Genomic DNA, 19,860 nt, shown 5'->3' with positions numbered 1-19,860 from the left:
CATCACATTTGGGGTATTTAACTGATCAACATACACATGGTCCTTCATGCAGATTCGCTCAATACGCTTGTCCACGATAATATTGCGTGTGCGTGTTGCCGTCGAGTTCAGTGCGAGGTAGCTTGAACCTGTTACTGAACAACGCGGTTCAAAGGGCAGACGCGACGCACTCGGTATATCAAGAGCGGCGTGTGGCAACTTAAAAGCTTGAGTTTTTCAAATCAGTGAAGACATGCCGTGCTTTATTTTCTTCACCAATGTACCAGCAACTGACCTTCCAGATGGGTTCCTTCTGGAAACATCCAAAGTCATCGCTAAAGCGATTCGGAAACCGGAATCTGTAAGTTGAAGCTATCAAGATTTGAAGCAAGATTTATGGATGTCAACTTCTTTAATGTGAATAACACAACGTTCTGGAGTGTGTGCTTGCTCCTTCATCAAGTGAATGTTAGGGAGTATCGGGGTGTGGGTGTGGGTGTGTGTGCGTGCGTGTGTATACATACGTTGAGGTACACAAAGAAGACGTGTAACAATGTTGAACAATGTTGAGGAAATCTGATGTAATACAAACATGAGGCCAGTGTGCGTGCGTGTGTATACATACGTTGAGGTACACACAGAAGACGTGTAACAATGTTGAACAACGTTGAGGAAATCTGATGTAATACAAACACGAGGCCAGTGATACACTAAAACAATATGGTAATTGATGTGATCCTTGATCAGGTTGGGGCGGTGGGGTAGCCTAGTGGTTACAGCGTTGGCTCGTCCCGCCGAAGACCCGGGTTCGAATCCCCACATGGGTACAATGTGTGAAGCCCATTTCTGGTGTCCCCGCCGTGATATTGCTGGAATATTGCTAAAAGCGGCGTAAATCCAAACTCAGTCAGTCAGTGATCACGGTTGATTGCCGGCTGTTGACTCCATATGTCTATATCTTCCTGAAGCTTCCTTTGACGCCAACTGCCTCTGTGGTGTAGTGGTTAGAGCGTCCGGCGGGAGAGCAGAAGGTCGTGGGTTCGATTCCCAGCCACGTCATACCAAAAGCGTTAAAATATGGTACTTGTTGGCCCATGGCGCTCAGCATTAGTGGGTACAACAACGACTGGTTGGCTCGGTGTCAGTATAATGTAATGTTCCATTGTGCATATCTTGTTTTGATAAATAACACCCAAATTCACATCAGAACACTGCTTTTTAAAATGTTCATGAATATTCGATTATAGTGATTTCGAATAACAAATTGAATTCATGAAAGGAGACGGTTTGATTTATCGAATACCTGAGTGAATCATAAGAGCCCTAGTATCTACATGTGAACAAATTGAGGAAGTCTTCTTTAACAGGTATGGGGGACTAGTCTTTATTCCTATAATTATTTGGAGAAAAGCACAATTTTGTTTTATAGAGACGACCCGTGAAGATTCAGTTTAGAATTGGTCTTCAGTAATCCATGTTAGACGTAAGAGGCGACTAACGGGATTGCTGACTTGGTTGACACATTGTATCCCTATTGCGTATATCAATGCTTATGATGTTGATCACTAGATTGTCTGGTCCAGACTCGAATATTTACAGACCGCCGTCATATAGCTGGAATATTGCTGAGTGTGGCGTTAAACAACAGACAAACTTCCTCAACTGCTCACTGGCTCAATAAATCATTTACTCCTGACCCCTGACTGAGGAACTTGCTCTATTTCAGTATGTGACAGTCAGGATTCATCCAGGTCAGATGATGACCCACGGGGGTACGACTGAACCATGTGCCAACTCCGAGCTCCAGGCTATCGGACACATAAGTGCCGAGGAAAACATACAGATGTCCAAGGAAATTTCAGAATTTCTGCAACAAAAGCTTAGTATTGATCCTAAAAGGTTAGAAAAAGCACATCGTTCTGTTATTGGTTGATAAAGTTTTCCAACAATGTGTCTCTCATAATATAGATAGTGTTATGTGGCAGAATAAATCCCTGTACTTCATGATCGGGGTAAAGACAAGGCAAAACAAAATCACTGCTAAAGGCTAGTGTGTGTGTTAGTGTGTGTGTTAGTGTGTGTTAGTGTGTGTGTGTGACATCACTCGTCTTTGAGATACAATAGATGTCTTGATAGCCTAGTAATGTCACAATAACTTACACCATACAATGCATGAAAACACACACGGGTTGAAATGTTTCTCTGTAAAGTCCAGGGGGTGTAAAGTGGAGTAGTGGAGGGGGTTAGCCTAGAGGTTAAGGTGCTAGCTTGTCCTACCAAAGACTCAGTTCCATTCCCCACATGGGTACAATGTGTGAGGCCCATTTCTGGTCTCCCCTGCTGTGATATTGCTGGAATGTTGCTAAAATGGGTTAAAACTCACTCACTCACTCATCCCGCCATCCACCCACCCACCCACTCAGTGTAGGGGTCAGTTACCATACACAGATCCACAGATGAGAAGAATTCTGATTTTCTTTATTTGCAGAAACTACATCAAATTTACCAACATGGAGAGATTTGAGGTTGGGTATGCTGGAACCACATTTGCAGCCTTGTAGGGAGGACTTACTGCTGGTTAGAGCAACATATGTACTTCAATATCAACATGCCAATCAACTTATGATCATGCATAATTTCAGGGATGTTGACATGTCTCTTAGACTCTCCCGTTTATAGTCTGTTTGGCTCAAAAGCGGACAGCCAGGTGTTCGAGAACGGATGGAGACGGCACAGCACAGGTTAATGAATAAATAACTTTGTCTGTGAACGTGCTTCTCGAACACCTGGCTGTCCCTTTCTCTGCACTCCTCCCTCGTAACAAACAGTGAACTGTGTCAATATTTTAATGATAGTTTGTTAAACAACTTTATTATTTTTAGGACAAAAATTCTGCAAAAACCTCACAGAGTGGGTATGATGTTTTGATTATGATCAGCGTTTCATTGAGTATTTTATGTTTATTAGTTTTAGAGTTAGATTGCAATTCATTGATCCGCTTTTGAGCCAAACGGTCTATAAACTTTACTACTTCAGCAGCATCTGCATCATGATGGCTGTGTAATGACACATACGTGCCAGTGAGAAGCCTCAAGAAATATTTCTGTAATTAGGTAAAATTAAATAAAATAACATCTGTCATTGAGAATTTCAGGGCCTCCTTTCACAAAGCACATAAGTCACTAAGGTAACCTTAGTGCAATGTGAAAGAATATGAGTTATGGTTAACCTTAGTAAAGGTTGCTTCGTGAAAGGAGCCCCAGGTGTGGTATTTCCCTTCCTTCAAACATGTTAATTCACTCATGTACAAATTATATTTTCCAATATTCAATTATTAGTATTTAGGAACTATTTGAGATTTCCATCTACCCATGGTGATCTATACATGATGCTTCCTATAAAACTATATGTTAAAGTGGTGCACAGTGGTAACTAGTCATCAGAAACAAGACAAATTTGAATATCTTAAAGACATATTTATGTAATTATATTGAATAAAGATAATTATGCAGGTTGTGATCAACTAGATGTGTATTAAACCGGTACAACTGGAATCAAGTGTTGAGTTTCTATGTGTGAATGTTGTTACATGTAGCAGTGAGCGGTCTTCAAGCTGTAAGTGAGTGAGTTGGGTTATATGTCGCTTTTAGCAATATTCCAGCAATATCAACAGAAATAGGTTTCACGCAATATAGTTATGTGAGGAATCGAACCAGGCTCTTCGGCATGGGAGCAACGCTTTAACCCTTTTTTTAGGAACCCCATTGGTTCGTAGCAGAAGCTTGTAAATATGATCAGTGTAATATGTCACCCAGGGACTGACCTATGGCGTTTCCAGGGTAATATTGTTCCCGCAATCAATGCTGATTGTAAGAGGTAAAATAGTGGATTGGGTGGTCAGACCCGGTGGTGATTCTGGTCAGAGCAAACTATACTGGTTTCGATAGGAGACTGCGTGGATTGGGTGTTAAAATAATAAGGTTTTTTATTCTAAAATTAAACAATGCATCTTTCAATAGTCTGACATTTCTTTCAGATTGTGATTCACAATGTGCATGTGCATGTGCATGCAAGGACCATAGTTTGGATGTTTGGACATTTGTTGTGAGCAGGATGCACATTTTGTACGCAGTTGATTGCCAGACATTATGATATTCATTGAAATGCAGGGCGATGGGGTGGCCTAGTGGTTAAAGCATTCACTCGTCATGCCGATGGCCCGGGTTTGATTCCCCACATAGGTACACTGTGTGAAGCCCATTTCTGGTGTCCCCACCGTGATGTTGCTGGAATGTTGCTAAGAGCGGCGTAAACCAAACTCACTTGCTCACTCACTCATTGACTCATATCAAGACCTCCATGTTCTTAGGGGAGTGGCATCATCATCAGGAGAAACCAGGGGTCACATAGTGTCAGTCCTATACAGTGATTGTAGGCAGGGCCACCTGTACCCCCATGTACTTACGGAGTAGCATCATCATCAGACGAAACCCAGTCTAAGTAAACTTAGGCTCAGTATCATTCGTTACACTGCTATACTGAGTCTAACAAAACCTTATAGAAGGTCGCGTCAGCTAACCTTTTGGACTGACCAATCAGAACACAGCTTACCAAATCGCGAAAGTTAACATTTGCAGATACCGTTTGAACCATTACCTCAAAAACTCGGAACGATTCCGAATGCTATTTTCCGCACGATCGCTTCCGAGTGATACACGCAATGAGTAAACAGTCACTGAAAATAGCGTTTTTGATAATATTCAAGGATGTCATCTTGTGAAAATATAAGCAAATAGTAACCATGTCATTAGAAACCCATAAGCGTATATACTGCAGGTCAAATATCTGTGTTTTATGCAGATTTTCGCTTGTTGATAGATCAGTGTCAGCGACCAGGGAAGAGAAAATTCAAAAACCGTTTTGTAAGTCCCGCCGAACCCTAACAAGTAGTCGTTGTCTAATTGGTTAAATCCGTTTGGCCGTCTCGCATTTGATTGGACGGTCATAGGTCGCTCAAAGGTTAGCTGACGCGACCTTCTATAAGGTTTTGTTAGACTCAGTATAGCAGTGTAACAAATAATACTGAGCTTAAGTTTACTTAGACTGGACGAAACCAGGGGTCACATGGTGACACAGTCCTATACAGTGATTGTAGGCGGAGTCACCAGTACCCCTATGTACCTACGGAGTAGCATCATCACCAGACGAAACCAGGGGTCACATGGTGACACAGTCCTATACAGTGGGGGTACAGGTGACCCCGCCTACAACCACGAAACCTACAGCCTACAACCACGAAACCTACAGCCTATAACCACGAAACCAGGGGTCACATGGTGACACAGTCCTATACAGTGATTGTAGGCGGGGCCACCTGTACCCCCTTGTTCTTAAAATGGCATCATCATCAGGAGAAACCTGTACCCCCATGTTCTTTTGGAGTGGCATAATTTTTAGGAGAAACCAGGGGTCACATGGTGACACAGTCCTATACAGTGATTGTAGGCGGGGCCACCTGAACCCCATAATTATCACAACACTAAACAGATATCATTTCATTTTCATTTTATTTTCATTCATTCTTTTTTAGGTTTTCTTTTTCTTCATACAAAATAAAACACATTTTAATGTGAGATGTATAACACAAAAGCACAAAACACAACAGTTTCAATATCAACAGAAAATCGCACAAGGTGAACTTGATGACAAATGGATAGCAATGTTTGGCACAAGGCGAGTTCTTATTATTCTGAATCAAAGGAATCCATAACACTGAATTTCAGTACATTTCTTCAAAATAACATCAAAAGCCAATAAATTCTGATTTGAGGGGGTTTTGATAGGTGGAAAAAATCTCAAACCAATCCCCCTATAATATAGAGAAATATACTGTAGCAGAATATTCATAGATGAGAATTTACCATAAATTTGGTACCTTTGCTTTAAACATGGACGGAATGTTTCAACATGTTTGCATGGAAAGTTGAGGATAAAGATAAATGAATGCTTTTACAGACTTACTTTGGGTGATTATAAATAAGTAAATCATTAATAACTTATCACAGCTAAAGCTTTGTGCACAAAAGTGCAAAAATAAATAGACAGTTTGAAGATATTGGACGGAATACATGTATTTTGGGAAATTACTTTTAAGATTTAATTGGAATGTATTTTCATGGATATAACTGTGATCTCATCAGTGATAATGTCTGTTAATACATAGATCATTTAAATACTACAATATTACAATAACGAGAAATATACAATACTGCTTCACAGTAACAAGAAATATACAATACTGCTTCACAGTAACAAGAAATATACAATACTGCTTTACTGTTAAAGCTATGTACAATACTGAACACAACCAATCAAATAACACTGACATTAAACAGCACTATGACACTAACTAGCATCATAACAACAGTCCTTAATACTTATTTCATTACAGACAATGTAACATTCAATGCTGATGACTTCAGTGAAAAAATAATCTCTTCAGGCTTTGGGCATTTTCGTACATACCTTTTCTAATGACTCTTTTGTAATCTTAGACTGCAACATCTTACTGAACAATATTTCCTGTTTTTGGCAGATGTTTATACAATAAGTTATTTCAAAATATGAAAATGATAACATACTTCATTTGACTGATTACACATATTTATATCAAATGTACAATCTAAAGTCATTCAGTTCTAACGACTGGAATATAGATATGGAGAGTCAAAGCTGTAAAGTCGTCTAAGACTGGTATTTTCGATGTGAGCATGTTGTGATCTAGTCTGTGTTGAGGATGAGGCAGGCTCCTTGGAGGACCCAGTGGCTGGTGTGTTCTGATGTGGCAAGGTCGGCCTCGAATACTAGCCCCACACCCATAGCGTTCCTCCTCTGTGAGGTCACATACACAGGCGTTCGGAATGTGTTCTGCAAGACAAAATAGTTTAACCTCAATGTCACATCACTTCATGACACTGCAAATGTTTTATTCTCATAGTCAAATGACAGTGTCTGTTGTCTTTGCTGATTTATGCAAGATATTACATCTATGACCAAGTTACATGATCATCCACTTCCAGACTCCCAGCTGACATTTATCGGAAGAAACTGTATTCAGTTTTGTGAGTGTTATATTGTATGAAATCATCTTTCAAAGATCCCTTGACAATTCTGTCCAAACAAGGGTCCTGTTCCATACAGCAATCTCAAGCCTATGTCAAACAAACATTGTCACTAAGGTGACCTAATCTCCCCCCCCCCCACAAATTATCAAATCAAACTTAAAAAGTAATGAAAGTGAGGGTCGTAATTTAAGATGAAGTTAAATGTCAAGAAAAACATGACCAGTCAACCTCTCTTGATATCTTGTTCTGTAGTTGTTCAAACGCACAAATATTTTTAAGACTGACTATGACCTTGACATGAATGTCTTTGTGTATGAAATATGCAAAAATTGTAATAATTGCTGATTGAAAAAAACATTCAAGGGAATGCTTGAAAGTCCATGGAGAAAATCCAGTGAACTGTCCTTGAGATATCTCGCTGACAATCTTAACATGCAGTTTAACATGCTGAAATCTTCAAAGTGTCGCTGTGACCATGACAATTATATGAAGGTCACCAAAATCGACTGGACCTTGCACCTTCCCTAGATGAAGCTTGGTGTCAAATATGAAGAAAATCTAGAGAACGGTTCTTGAGGTATCTTGCCGACAAGCTTAACATGCAGCTTAACATGCTGAAATATTCAAAGTGTCGCTGTGATCTTGAAAATTAAGTGAAGGTCACCAAAATCGACTGGGCCCCGCGCCTTCCCTAGGTAAAGCTTGGTGTTGAATATGAAGAAAATCCAGCGAACGGTTCTTGAGATATCTCGCTGACAAGGGTAAATCGTTAAAGTCCCCTTGTGACCTTGAACTGAAGGTCAAGGTCACCAAACCTGACTGGGACCTTTCTTATTCAGTGATGAACCTAGGTAACGATTATATAAAGAATCTAGTCAACGGTTCTTAAGATATTCAAATTCGTACATATGTAAGTATGTAACTATGTATGTACGGACAGATCGGACACAGCCTAATATCGGTACTATGTCCTTCGCTTAAATTAAATGCGCGGCGGGGGATACTTATGGAAGTCACAATCATTTTGGTGCTGAGATAAGTTTGTGGAATAGGGCCTTGTGACTGATAAACTTTGAGAGACTACAACACAAGCATCTATCAGATTCCATATATATTACTGGTTGTTTTATAATGTATAACATGAGCATACGAGAATTGTACTATTAACAGTCTAAAACCACACAATCTCAACATGGACAGTGAATTCAACGAAAGCATGCCGAACTTATCAGTAATTCACAATCCAGAAAGTACTCCATCATCATCTGACCTTTGTTCATAGCCATGATGTAGATAATCACAGACTGGGAAGTCTGATACTATTTATCTGACAGCGACCAACTCACCTGCAGCTTGAGCCGATGAGCTTCGATGGGGATGATCTTGAGTACAGGTAGTTCTTGAATGAGCTGCTTGGGTTTCTGACGGATGAGACAGGTGTTCTCCTTGTCCCAGGCAGCGCCCTCTAGACACAGGCCGTACACGAAACAACCTGACAAGAACATGAGGCACTGTCATTGTAGAGGCATATGGTTGAAAGGGGCAGGTCTAACATCTTATTCCTGACTGATTGTCTTATATAGTGACATGCATGTACATTTGTTCCTGGGTTATATACAGGTTTAGAATTTTGAGGTTCTTAAGAGGCATGTAGAAGTTGGTATTCAAGTATAAGACAAAATGTGATGGATGTCAACTTCTTGTTTATTCTATACACGTTTCTGGGCTTTTCCTTGCCCCTTCGTCAGGTTTAGAATTGGTCTTCAACAACCCATGCTTGTCGAAAGAGGTGACTAACGGGATCGGGTGGTCAGGTTCGCTGACTTGCTTGACACATGTCATCGTATCCCAATTGCGTAGATCGATGCTCATGCTGTTGATCACTGGACTGTGTGGTCTAGACTCTATTATTTACAGACCGCCGCCCACATAGCTGGAATATTGCTGAGTGCGGCATACAAACAAACAGAATGTGTGTGGCCGACTACATGTCCAGACTCTGGCTTTGTAGTGCAAGCCAACTCCATGTGGGGTAGGATACAGCTCAAAGAAAAACACACAATATGTTAGATATGTGGATCTGATAAACTGAAAGTTTTTGAAAATCCATGAGTGACAGCATGTACTGACCAGCATGTGCCCGTTCTGTGACGTCCTCTGCGGCCTGGTACTGCGTGACGCTGGTGTACAGAGTTGACTTGTCCAGTGGCCAGCCGTTCTTACGACATGTTGCCTGTACCAGTGCCGTGAGATAGGACTCCGGTATGTGTAGACCTGACAGCCACATCACTGAGGGCTCGCCTTCGTTCACCTTGCATAAACACATGTTGACAATAAAATAGTTATCCTGTGTAACTTATAGCAAGGTTAGGTACCTTAAAAAAAAACTATCTATAACTAATGTGAATATAAACTGCCTTTCAGAAAGTGGTCACATGTAACATATGTTATATATGGGATTACACGTCTCAGTAAATGTGGAACCTATTGTGGCTGAGTGGGTTAGATTGCTGACTTTGTGTGCTGGTGATTAGGTGCCTGACTTAGTGTGGGTTCAAATCCTGGATGGAACTCAAATTTTACGAAACTACTAGAATCTGTACTTTACTGAGAAAGTGTAACTCAAAATATAACACATATTGTATAATGAAATGTTTTAACCAGTGTCACCGATATGAACACTAATGACTCAAAACAATGGTAACAACAGTGATAACAAGAGTCATCAGAAGATGACATCTTCCCCCGGCCCCCACATCTTTGAAAGAACAAATCATCTGACAGTTACTTAAAGTCCAGCTTGATTTTAGACTAAGGGCAAGTTGTTTCCATTGAAATCATGAAAAACATAAATGACAAAAATCTGCAAATAGCAAAAGGCACCCCTTCAAGATCTGCCTCACATATCTGCCAAGTTTTACTGAAAGATATTAAGAAGTTTTTGAGTTGTGCTCCGGAAACGAAACCTACCCCTCCCTTTTGAGACTGAGTCCAAATCGTTTCCATGGAAACCGATAAAAATAGAAATGACAAAAATCTGTAGAGAGCAAAAGGCACCACTCTGGGATCTGCCTAACATATCTGCCAAGTTTTGCTGAAAGATATTACGAAGTTTTCCAGTTGTGCTCCGGAAACAAAACCTACCCCTCCCTTTTGAGACTAAGTCCGAATCGTTTGCATGGAAACCAAGAAAATAATAAATCACAAAAATCTGTAAATAGCAAAAGGCACCACTTTAGGTTCTGTTTGATATATCTACCAAGTTTTGCAGAAAAATACTGAACGGTTTCTGAGTTATGCTCCAGAAACGAAGCCCACCCCCCCTTTAAGACTAAGTCCAAAACGTTTCCATGGAAACCGAGAAAATTAAAAATGACAAAAATCTGTAAATATCAAAAGGCACCACCTTAGGTTCTGTTTGATATATCTACCAATTTTTGTTGAAAAATATTGAACGGTCTTGGAGTTATGTTCCGGAAACAAAATGATTACAGACGGACGGACGAGGTGACGACTATATCCCCCCGCATTACATGCTGGGGGGGTGGTGGTGGTTTAATAATAGTTGCAATTACCTGTATTGCAATATATTGGGAACTAAATGGGCAGTGATTGACACTGATTCTACACACAGATCCTATTTTCTATATACCTCACTCAATATGGTCAGTTGCTGCCATTTTGTTGTCAAGAATACAGGAAAGATAAGGTGGTGATAGAAAATTCATTTCCCCTTTCTACTGTTTTGTCAAGTGGTTTTGAAGGGAAGCATAATTTGTGAATGAATTTCTGGGTAGGTTTTACATAAAAGGATACTAATAAACATGTAAATTGTTATATTTTTGTCCACAGTAATTAAATTCTCATCCTCAGCCATGTGGGACAGGTCCATTATATAACAGATCCATTACACATTGTGAGAAGGACTTACCCATGCGTTGTACTGCTTGTATCTCCTCTCATAGTGGATCATCCAGTTGGCAAGGGACTTGAGGGTATCGGGGGCCAGTCTCCGCCAGATGGTGGGAATCTGACCGTTGAACAAAGAGCGAGACACATCGTCCAGCTCACTGCTCATGCCTACCTCACCAGCAAGGGCCTGAATAGAACAGCACATTGTCAATTATTTTCAAACATTTTGAAAGACAAATACTAACACTTATATAGTTTGTTTGTTTGTTGTATAATGCAGTACTATTCCACCTATATGATACGTCATCAGCAAATAATCAAGTCGGGACCAGACTAGTGATTGACATCATGAGCACTGATATACGTAAATGGAATAAACTGACATGAATCAACTAAGTCACTGAGTAATTGAGAGGTGGTATGTGTTACCATGCTGCTTTGATCTTGCTGCAACACACATTGAGTGAGTGAGTGAGGATGGTTTTACACCAGAAATGGTCTTCACACATTGTACCCACGTGGTGAATCGAACCCAGGTCCTCGGCGTGACGAGCAAATGCTTGAACCACTAGAGTACCCCACTGTCCCAACCAAGACAGTGAGTCTGACTATTGACAAGCATTGTTTGTTGAACAAGAATCCTAACCCAGATTGTCATTGCTATAGTACATATACAAACAAATACAGCATGTTTATGTGTAATTTGGTATGTTTACAAGTAATAATACAAAGTAGTTCAACATATAGAATGCTTTCAGAACTACTATGTGTGGACGGTGGTGGGGTAGCTCAGTGGTTAAAGCGTTTGCTCGTCACGCCGAGGACCTGGGTTCGATTCCCCGACCCACACAATTTAATCTCCAGAGCATTTTAACTTAAAAGTAAGACTTGGAAAATAGCAAGTTCTCAAGCCAAAGAAACACATACCCTTTTGAGAGTGACTAGTGATCTCCTCATCCTGTTGATGAGCTTGTTGAATCTTTCCAACTCTTGTAGTAAGACCACCGTCGTAGGAGAGATATCCAGTCCAAACTTCTTACGAATCTTGTCCAGTTCAAATTCTTGTGGCAGCCTGTTGTGAACATCAGAGGCAATCTTGTCGATGAACTCTTCTCGGCTTATCCCAGCCCCACTTTCACCTGCAGACAGAAATACACATGTTTACGGCCATGAATAATATGCACACTGGTTGCAACTGTGCAAAAATAATTGTGGCACCATAGGGACTGGTCATTTACCACAGACAGTGGTTGATCAGGGGAAATCAGGTGAAGGTCACCAGTGGAGGAGGTCAGAAAAAATATCATATTTTGAGAGGGTCACAAAAATATGGACAAGGTATCATAACACAGAAAGTGCTCATGTATTTTGGGGAACAGTCATGAAAAAATGTTCAAGGACATTTTGTGCGTGTGTGTGTGTGTGTGATGGAAAAATATAACAAGCATTAGTGAGTGTGTTTTCAGTAGTGTAGTGCATCAAATACCTCTGAATATCCATCCTAGTAATGTAATTTGATTTGAAACCGAACATGTAGCGTGATGTTTTAAAATAAAAAAATTAGAACTATTTTAATTTCGTTATGTACCTCTGATTTTCCACTACAATATGTTTATCTCCTAAGTACCATCTTTTAATGGTGACTGCCAGACAGGGTAACAACAAGTACCACCTTTAATAGTGAATACCAGACAGGGTAACAACAAGTACCACCTTTAATGGTGAATACCAGACAGGGTAACAACAAGTACCACCTTTAAAGGTGAATACCAGACAGGGTAACAACAAGTACCACCTTTAGTGGTGACTGCCAGACAGGGTAACAACAAGTACCACCTTTAATGGTGAATATCAGACAGGGTATCAACAAGTACCACCGTTAATGGTGAATGCCAGACAGGGTATCAACAAGTACCACCGTTAATGGTGAATACCAGACAGGGTAACAACAAGTACCACCTTTAATGGTGAATACCAGACAGGGTAACAACAAGTACCATCTTTAATGGTGAATACCTGACAGGGTATCAACAAGTACCACCTTTAATGGTGAATACCAGACAGGGTATCAGCAAGTACCATCTTTAATGGTGAATACCAGACAGGGTAACAACAAGTACCACCTTTAATGGTGAATACCAGACTGGGTAACAACAAGTACCATCTCTTAACATCTTTTGGTATAACATAGCCAGGGTATCAAACCAGTCACCTTCCCCTCTCTGGCTACATACATTTCCCACTAGACCTGGGAATGGGGTTTTCTGTGAGGATATTGACTTTGTATAAGGCTGCATTTATCACCAAAGACGTGTGATGTTAAATATGCTTGAAGAAAGAAGTTTGAGTGCAAACACTGCATCTGCAATCTGTATATGAATGGGTACTGCATTGATAATGAAATTGGTAAATGTCAATTCAAATGAGTTATCTCCCTTTCTTACCTGTCTGAGGCTGTAGTTCCACCAGATGGCTCCACATGTCACGAGCAGCCTGGGTGTAGTAGCCGATCTCGGCATTTGGATGAAGACCAAACACTTCTGGTGTGTTCGCAAGAGGTAAGGACTCAATATAGTCTGAAAGTAAATCATCAATCATAGGTTGAATAAAAACGAATAAAAATCAGCTACCAGCAGATCCTAGAACATGTAAGGAGACAATACTTAGACCACTGACGGAACAGTGCCAGTATAAAGAGAAGTGACAGTTAGACCAACATTATCATCATAACAAGACAAATAGCTAATCGCTATATTTCATTTTATACACTACACACCTGTCCCATCAAGCACATATCATCATAACCATCATATATCCTGTGAGGTGCCGTGTTCCCGCTACTCACCAACATACACATCCCTGGATCCATCTTCAGGGATCCTGTAGTCGACACCCTCTCCTACATAGAAATGGAATGGCTGGAACGTATCAAAGATGAAGTCACCCATGTATTCATCCATATACGTCCGAAGCACGCGGCGGTCAAAGTCGTCAATAGCACGACCACCATACATCACCTGGTAACAGAACAGAACAACATTCATCAGACATGTCAAAGTGTGTTGGGTGTTTTTTTTTCGAATTTTGAATTTTAATTACTGACCTTGAAAATCAAATAATTGACAGCAAAATATAAAATAACATTTTGAAGATTCCAAATTCTGCTATTGTATTTGATGCAAATGTAGCAAATAATGAACATGTTCCAGCAATGACTGAACCAACTGTTTGGGATAATCTCTGCTCACCTCTCCAATGAGGTACTTCAAGCTGGCCCAGGGTATCTTGGTATCCCCCTGTTCCTGGGCCTTCATCAGGTACGTGTTGAGAATCTGCATGCACACTCGGAAGTCTGACTCGTTGAAGTCATATGACACATTCCACCCGATCTTGCCATACTTCCTGCGCTCCTGCACCACAGCGTGGAAGAAGCCCAGTACAAAGACCAGCGAGGGGAAGGCAGGATGTGAGCACTCTGTCAGCGACGCTACTGGGATCTTGTGATACGTACTGCGTAGGTTCAGCTTCAGGCCATTGGGAGGCTCCGTCACAACCTGCAAGAAATGATTCACAATGATAAAAAAAATTCCACTGATACGCAATGCCTTTTGTACTTCTATTAAGGATTGCAAAATAACAGTAGCTGAGCTATCTTTGGAAAATGGTATTTGGCATCAGAACTCGCTTCAGTGACTTTGTAGTATATTGATGGCAAAACTGGGTACCTTCAGTGACCTCTGCAGAATACTGATGGGGAAACTTGGTACCTAGCAGTCAATCTACCTTCAGTGACCTCTGTAGAATACTGATGGGGAAACCTTGTACCTAGCTGTCAACCTACCTTCAGTGACCTCTTCAGAATACTGATTTGGAAAACTTGGTACCTAGCAGTCAACCTACCTTCAGTGACCTCTGCAGAATACTGATGGGGAAACTTGGTACCTAGCAGTCAACCTACCTTCAGTGACCTCTGTAGAATACCAATGGGGAAACTTGGTGTTGGCTCCGTGGTCAACCACAGACGGAAGTCTGGGTGAGGTTTGTTCAGTTTCTCGAGCTGTTTCTCCAGGTCACGAAGCCACTTGACCAGCAGATGACAGTTCTGCAGCATAAGCCACTGACCACGAGCTATAGCCGTCTCCAACAGTTGAAGGGCCACCTGGAAACAAAGACGTCCAAGTCTGACACCTCAACAGGTTGTACAAAAAGGTATAGAAATAACTTGTTGCTTGCATCACTCAAGCCTTGGTGTTTCTAAAAGTGTTCTTTGAGTGAGTGAGTGTGTGAGTGAGCTTACTTTTACACCGTGTTTAGCAATATTCCAGCAATATCACAGCGGGGGACACAGGAAATGGACTTCACACAGTGCACCCATGAGGTGAATTATACCAAAGTCTTTGCCGTGACGAGCACCCGCTTAAATCACAAGGCTACCCCACCGCCCCCCGTTCTTTGAGATCTGACTTCATATCGACATGTTAATAAAACTAGATAGCTCATCAAGACAAATCTGTAAGAAATAATTTTCACTGTTATTCTCATTGAGAACAATTTTGCTTCTAAGATTGGAAATTGCTTAGACTGTTTGTGAGTTAAGTAAATGCTGCTTTAAACATTTGTTGAGTTACATCATGGTGTTTAAGCTTGATATTGAAGGAAAACCTGAAATAATACTGGTCTGAGGAAATTGACCACTTTGTAAAATCACACACGTTTGTTGTTTACAAATGTAATCAGACTGGGATTTGGACTCAGTATGACCGATATAGAGGGAAAATTCGAAGTAATACTGGTCTTAAGATTACCACTTTGTAAAACCCAGTAACACACATATGCTGCTTATAAATTAGCATAGTTGATTCAGCCAATGTGTCAGCATTTCATCAATATGTACTTATTTCTTAATGGATCATCCAATTCACAAAAACAACCATGGCCAATATTGAAACATATGGTATTGTATTTTTTCTGAATTAATTACAAGATTAACTCACTTTCGAAACATATTCCATAAATTGATGTAGTTTGTCAGTTTTTGTAAAATTCCTACCTCATTATCAACTAAGCATATTTCTTTAAGGTCAAATAATTTCACATGCTTACCTTCTCTTGACCTTGACCCATGGACAAGAACTTCAGTTTGTTGGTACCAAAGTCCAATCTCTCCGCCAGTTTCATCAGATCACTAGCAGGATCAGACCCTGGGCTCAAGATGAACACAATCGGTGACATTGGTGTGCTCTGCTCGAAGATCGACTCGAAGCTTATGATTGGTGGAGTCACATATTTCTCGCCCATCACCTTGGTAACAAACTCAGTCACAGCTCGATAGACACGGTCAATTCGGAAACATCTCAGGAGCATGAGACGTTGGAAGTGTGTGAGAGATTCTTCATATTTCAGAGGGAATGTTTGAGATTCGGGTGTGTCATGATCGTACCACTGCAAGGAATCAAAGCACATTGTTACATTTTGATATTCTACAATGAGATGTTTTGATAAAAGCCCTCTGTTGGCCCTGTTGAAATGACAAATTTCAAAACTGGACAAACTTTGAAATACTGGGACGAAATGTTTCAAGCATGTTCAAAAGGGTGACAAATAGCACTTGTTCTTTTTAACACTTGAAGTTTCAGTGAGTGAGTGAGTATGGTTTTATGCCACTTCAGCAATATTCCAGCAACATCACAGCAGGGGACAGCAAACATGGACTTCACACTATGTACCCATGTGGGGAATCAGCCTAGGTGTTCAGCGTGACGAGCTGATGATTTCACCATTAGGCTACCCCACTGCCCCTTGAAGTTTCAGACTGGCATGATCGAACACATATGCATAATAATTAGCAAATCAAGTCAAGAAGTCTATCAGTGAAGATGACTTTTTAACAATGCTTAGTCATTATCAGCATTAAGTTTCAAAACAAACAATTTGGTAAAAAACAGTTATAAGTTAAGTTATCATGCTGATTAGAAAGTCAAAACTTCTTACTGCAGCTTTGAGTACTGTTTGAACAAGAAGATGTATTTTATATTTCAATGTCCTTTGTATGCTGAAGAAAGAAAGAAGTATACCTCTTTTTTTCTATACCAGCAACCCAAACCAAGAAAACAATGTACTGCTATTAAATACTCCAAACACAAACACACTGACTATTGCTTCCTTTGAACGCCATAGACTCAATACATCAAGTATACGACTGCAAATAATCAAATCTGGGCCAGGCAAACTAGTAAATGATCATGTTCAATGAATGATGTCACAGACATTGGCTTAGAGCTCTGATGGGTACACTTGTTCTCAGGTACTGGTCTGGCATAGACAGACCCAAATCGTAGGTCAAGGACTCAAATACCCTACCAAGGGAGATAACTCACATGTTCACTTCTCTACAACATTATTAGAAGATAAGGAAGAAAATTGGAACAGCTTCTGGATGCATTTAGTCGAGCATGCTGTTTCTCCAAAAACACAAAGTCTGACCACTTGATCAGTTACGTCACCATTTAGTGAAGCACGTTTCTTCTCCAAAAACATAAAGTCTGACCACTTGATCAGTTACGTCACCATTTAGTCGAGCATGCTGCTTCTCCAAAAACACAAAGTCTGACCACTTGATCAGTTACGTCACCATTTAGTCAAGCACGTTTCTTCTCCAAAAACACAAAGTCTGACCACTTGATCAGTTACGTCACCATTTAGTCGAGCACGTTTCTTCTCCAAAAATGTAATTTTTAGAGTAAAATTGATATTTTATACTTATCCTGACTCATGCTCTTTTGCTTGTCTTCTTCTTCTTGCGAACATAGTGGAACACTTGTATCTCCTTATTTGAAGCTCCCTTCAAAATAAAATCACTAATTGGTACTCACCACGAGTTGCTCCCCTTTGTCTCCCCTGGCGGGAAAAGGTGTCGCCACCCTCTGGCCATGTGCTCCACTCTCTCCTGATTTAGCGAGCCCAACACTTGAATTTACAGGGAAATCCAAAGTGTTATGTGGGGAGGATGGGAGGGCTAACCTCATGAGTCAGGATAAGTATAAAATATCAATTTTACTCTAAAAATTACATATTTTTCCTTATCCTGACTCATGCTCTTTACTTGTAGCATCCTACGGAACGGAGGTGGGTAACAGAATACTTTGGATTTATAATTAGTGATTTTGTATAGATATACTGTAATATCCCTACGGAACTTCATGAAGTCTTAGATTTAGGATGTATCCTGTATAAAGAAAACCATAGGTTATATAAAGCCATTAAAGGGGAATTACATTATGAATATATTGAACAATACATATAAATTATATATATATATATATAGGTGACTCTGATAGAGGCACTGAAATTGACTATATCAAGTATATGCTTAAGGTAGAATACTTAAGCTGAACATATATACATAGCCCTAAAACTCCTTAGAGTTATAAGCTAGATGAGTATGTATAAAATACATATTAATCTTGTGAGGCTAATATTTTAACGCCTCTGAGGGACTGTCAGTTGCTGGCGAGGACCAGTGGTCGAAATGGTGAATGCCAGAGACATCTTCTGTAGTGATGTCTCTTAGGTAGTGATTAGCAAATACCATGTTAGATTTCCAATAGCATCCTTCCATAATGTGTTCAAGGAACAGTTACCGTGTAGAGGCGAGGGTAGAGGCCAGTGCCCTGATCTCATGTGGATTTGATGCTGTTGGTGGGTCCAAGCCTGCTGCCTTGTAGGCACGGAGAATGACAGTCCTTATCCAAATAGATATTGTGGTTCGTGACACTTCTGTTTGATTAAGTGGCGATAATGGGATGAATAAGCGTTTGAGAAATCTTCTTCTTGTTTTGGATCGTCGTAAATAAACTTTGAGCTCTTACGGACACAGTGATAGGTCTTGTGTATCTTGTGATCGAGAATAGAGGATAGCGCCGGGATGTGGAATAATCTGTCTGGTTGACCTGGCAGTTGATTCTTTGCAATGAAATCCCATCTTAATCCGAGGTGCTGTGTTATGATTGTCATCAAACTGTATCCTCTCGTAATCCAGAGCGTGAATTTCAGACATTCTTGCTGCTGTGGCTAGCGATAGCAGAAACAATGTTTTCTGTGAGAGAAATTCAAAGTTTATGTCGATTCAAGGGTTCATAGACCTCACTTTCGTGAGGTGTTGTAACACTACATTCAGATCCCAAGCTGGAAGCGTGGAACTTCCGCTTTGGTCCTCAATCGGAAAGCTCGTAGTAAGGCCAGTAACTCTGGAGATCTTGTCAATTTGACACCCGTTCTCATGGTGATTACAGAGCTAAGCGGCAAGATATGTTGATATCGTTGAACCTTTTAAATGTTTGTTTTGGCGTAGAGTAACACAAATAGTCTGCCACTTGAGGTTGTGAAGCCTCTCTTGCTGTAAACCCTTTCTTTGTTGCATAATTTTCGAAACTGTGCCACTTGTCGTCGTACAAGTTACGAGTTGAGTAGCGTAAGGCAAGCGTGACTGCTTTTGCCGCCCTGGCAGAATATCCTCTCTTGTTTAAACACATTTGTATACAGTCCATACGTGTAGTTGGAACATTGCTGGGTTTCCGTGCACTTGTTTGGTGTGAGGATGAATTAACAGGTTTGCTTGGCTTGGGTAGCTCCAGTGTTGGTTGACCCGATTTCTTGAATTAGTATGGGAAACCACGTTCTGGCCGGCCAGTAGAGGGCGACCAAAGTGAGTTGTAGGCTCTGTGTTTGTCTGATTTTCTGTAATACTTGAGGTATTATTGCTGGCGGCGAAGCGGCGTGCGCATTGAGGCCTTCCATGATAGACTTAGGCGTCCGTTGCCCAAGCTTGGGGTCTGGGACTGGTGAC

The 19,860-nt window shown here is 40.6% G+C and overlaps 2 protein-coding genes across 2 annotated transcripts in view; one reads left to right on the top strand and one right to left on the bottom strand.

The window, feature by feature from the left end:
- Positions 1–2,773, top strand: LOC124282216 (macrophage migration inhibitory factor-like). Its single transcript, XM_046718174.1, has 3 exons — positions 1–340; positions 1,706–1,878; positions 2,468–2,773. Exons 1-3 carry the CDS (start codon positions 233–235, stop codon positions 2,538–2,540), a joined length of 354 nt encoding a protein of 117 aa, XP_046574130.1. The 5' UTR covers positions 1–232; the 3' UTR covers positions 2,541–2,773.
- Positions 2,774–5,529: 2,756 nt separating this feature from the next.
- LOC124282214 (dynein axonemal heavy chain 10-like) overlaps positions 5,530–19,860 on the bottom strand; it is a 99,378-nt gene continuing 85,047 nt past the window's right edge. The window contains 10 exon segments of the mRNA XM_046718173.1: positions 5,530–6,906; positions 8,450–8,595; positions 9,234–9,414; positions 11,035–11,202; positions 11,943–12,154; positions 13,460–13,591; positions 13,861–14,032; positions 14,264–14,569; positions 14,974–15,174; positions 16,119–16,457. Coding sequence (XP_046574129.1) covers positions 6,760–6,906; positions 8,450–8,595; positions 9,234–9,414; positions 11,035–11,202; positions 11,943–12,154; positions 13,460–13,591; positions 13,861–14,032; positions 14,264–14,569; positions 14,974–15,174; positions 16,119–16,457 — 2,004 coding nt within the window. The 3' untranslated portion in view covers positions 5,530–6,759.

The sequence above is a fragment of the Haliotis rubra genome, unplaced genomic scaffold (assembly GCF_003918875.1).
Source record: "Haliotis rubra isolate DU_JTF1 unplaced genomic scaffold, ASM391887v1 Scf296, whole genome shotgun sequence".
Lineage (NCBI taxonomy): Eukaryota > Metazoa > Mollusca > Gastropoda > Lepetellida > Haliotidae > Haliotis > Haliotis rubra.
The sequence above is the reverse complement of the archived record's forward strand: the minus strand, read 5'-3'. Positions and strand labels throughout refer to the sequence as shown.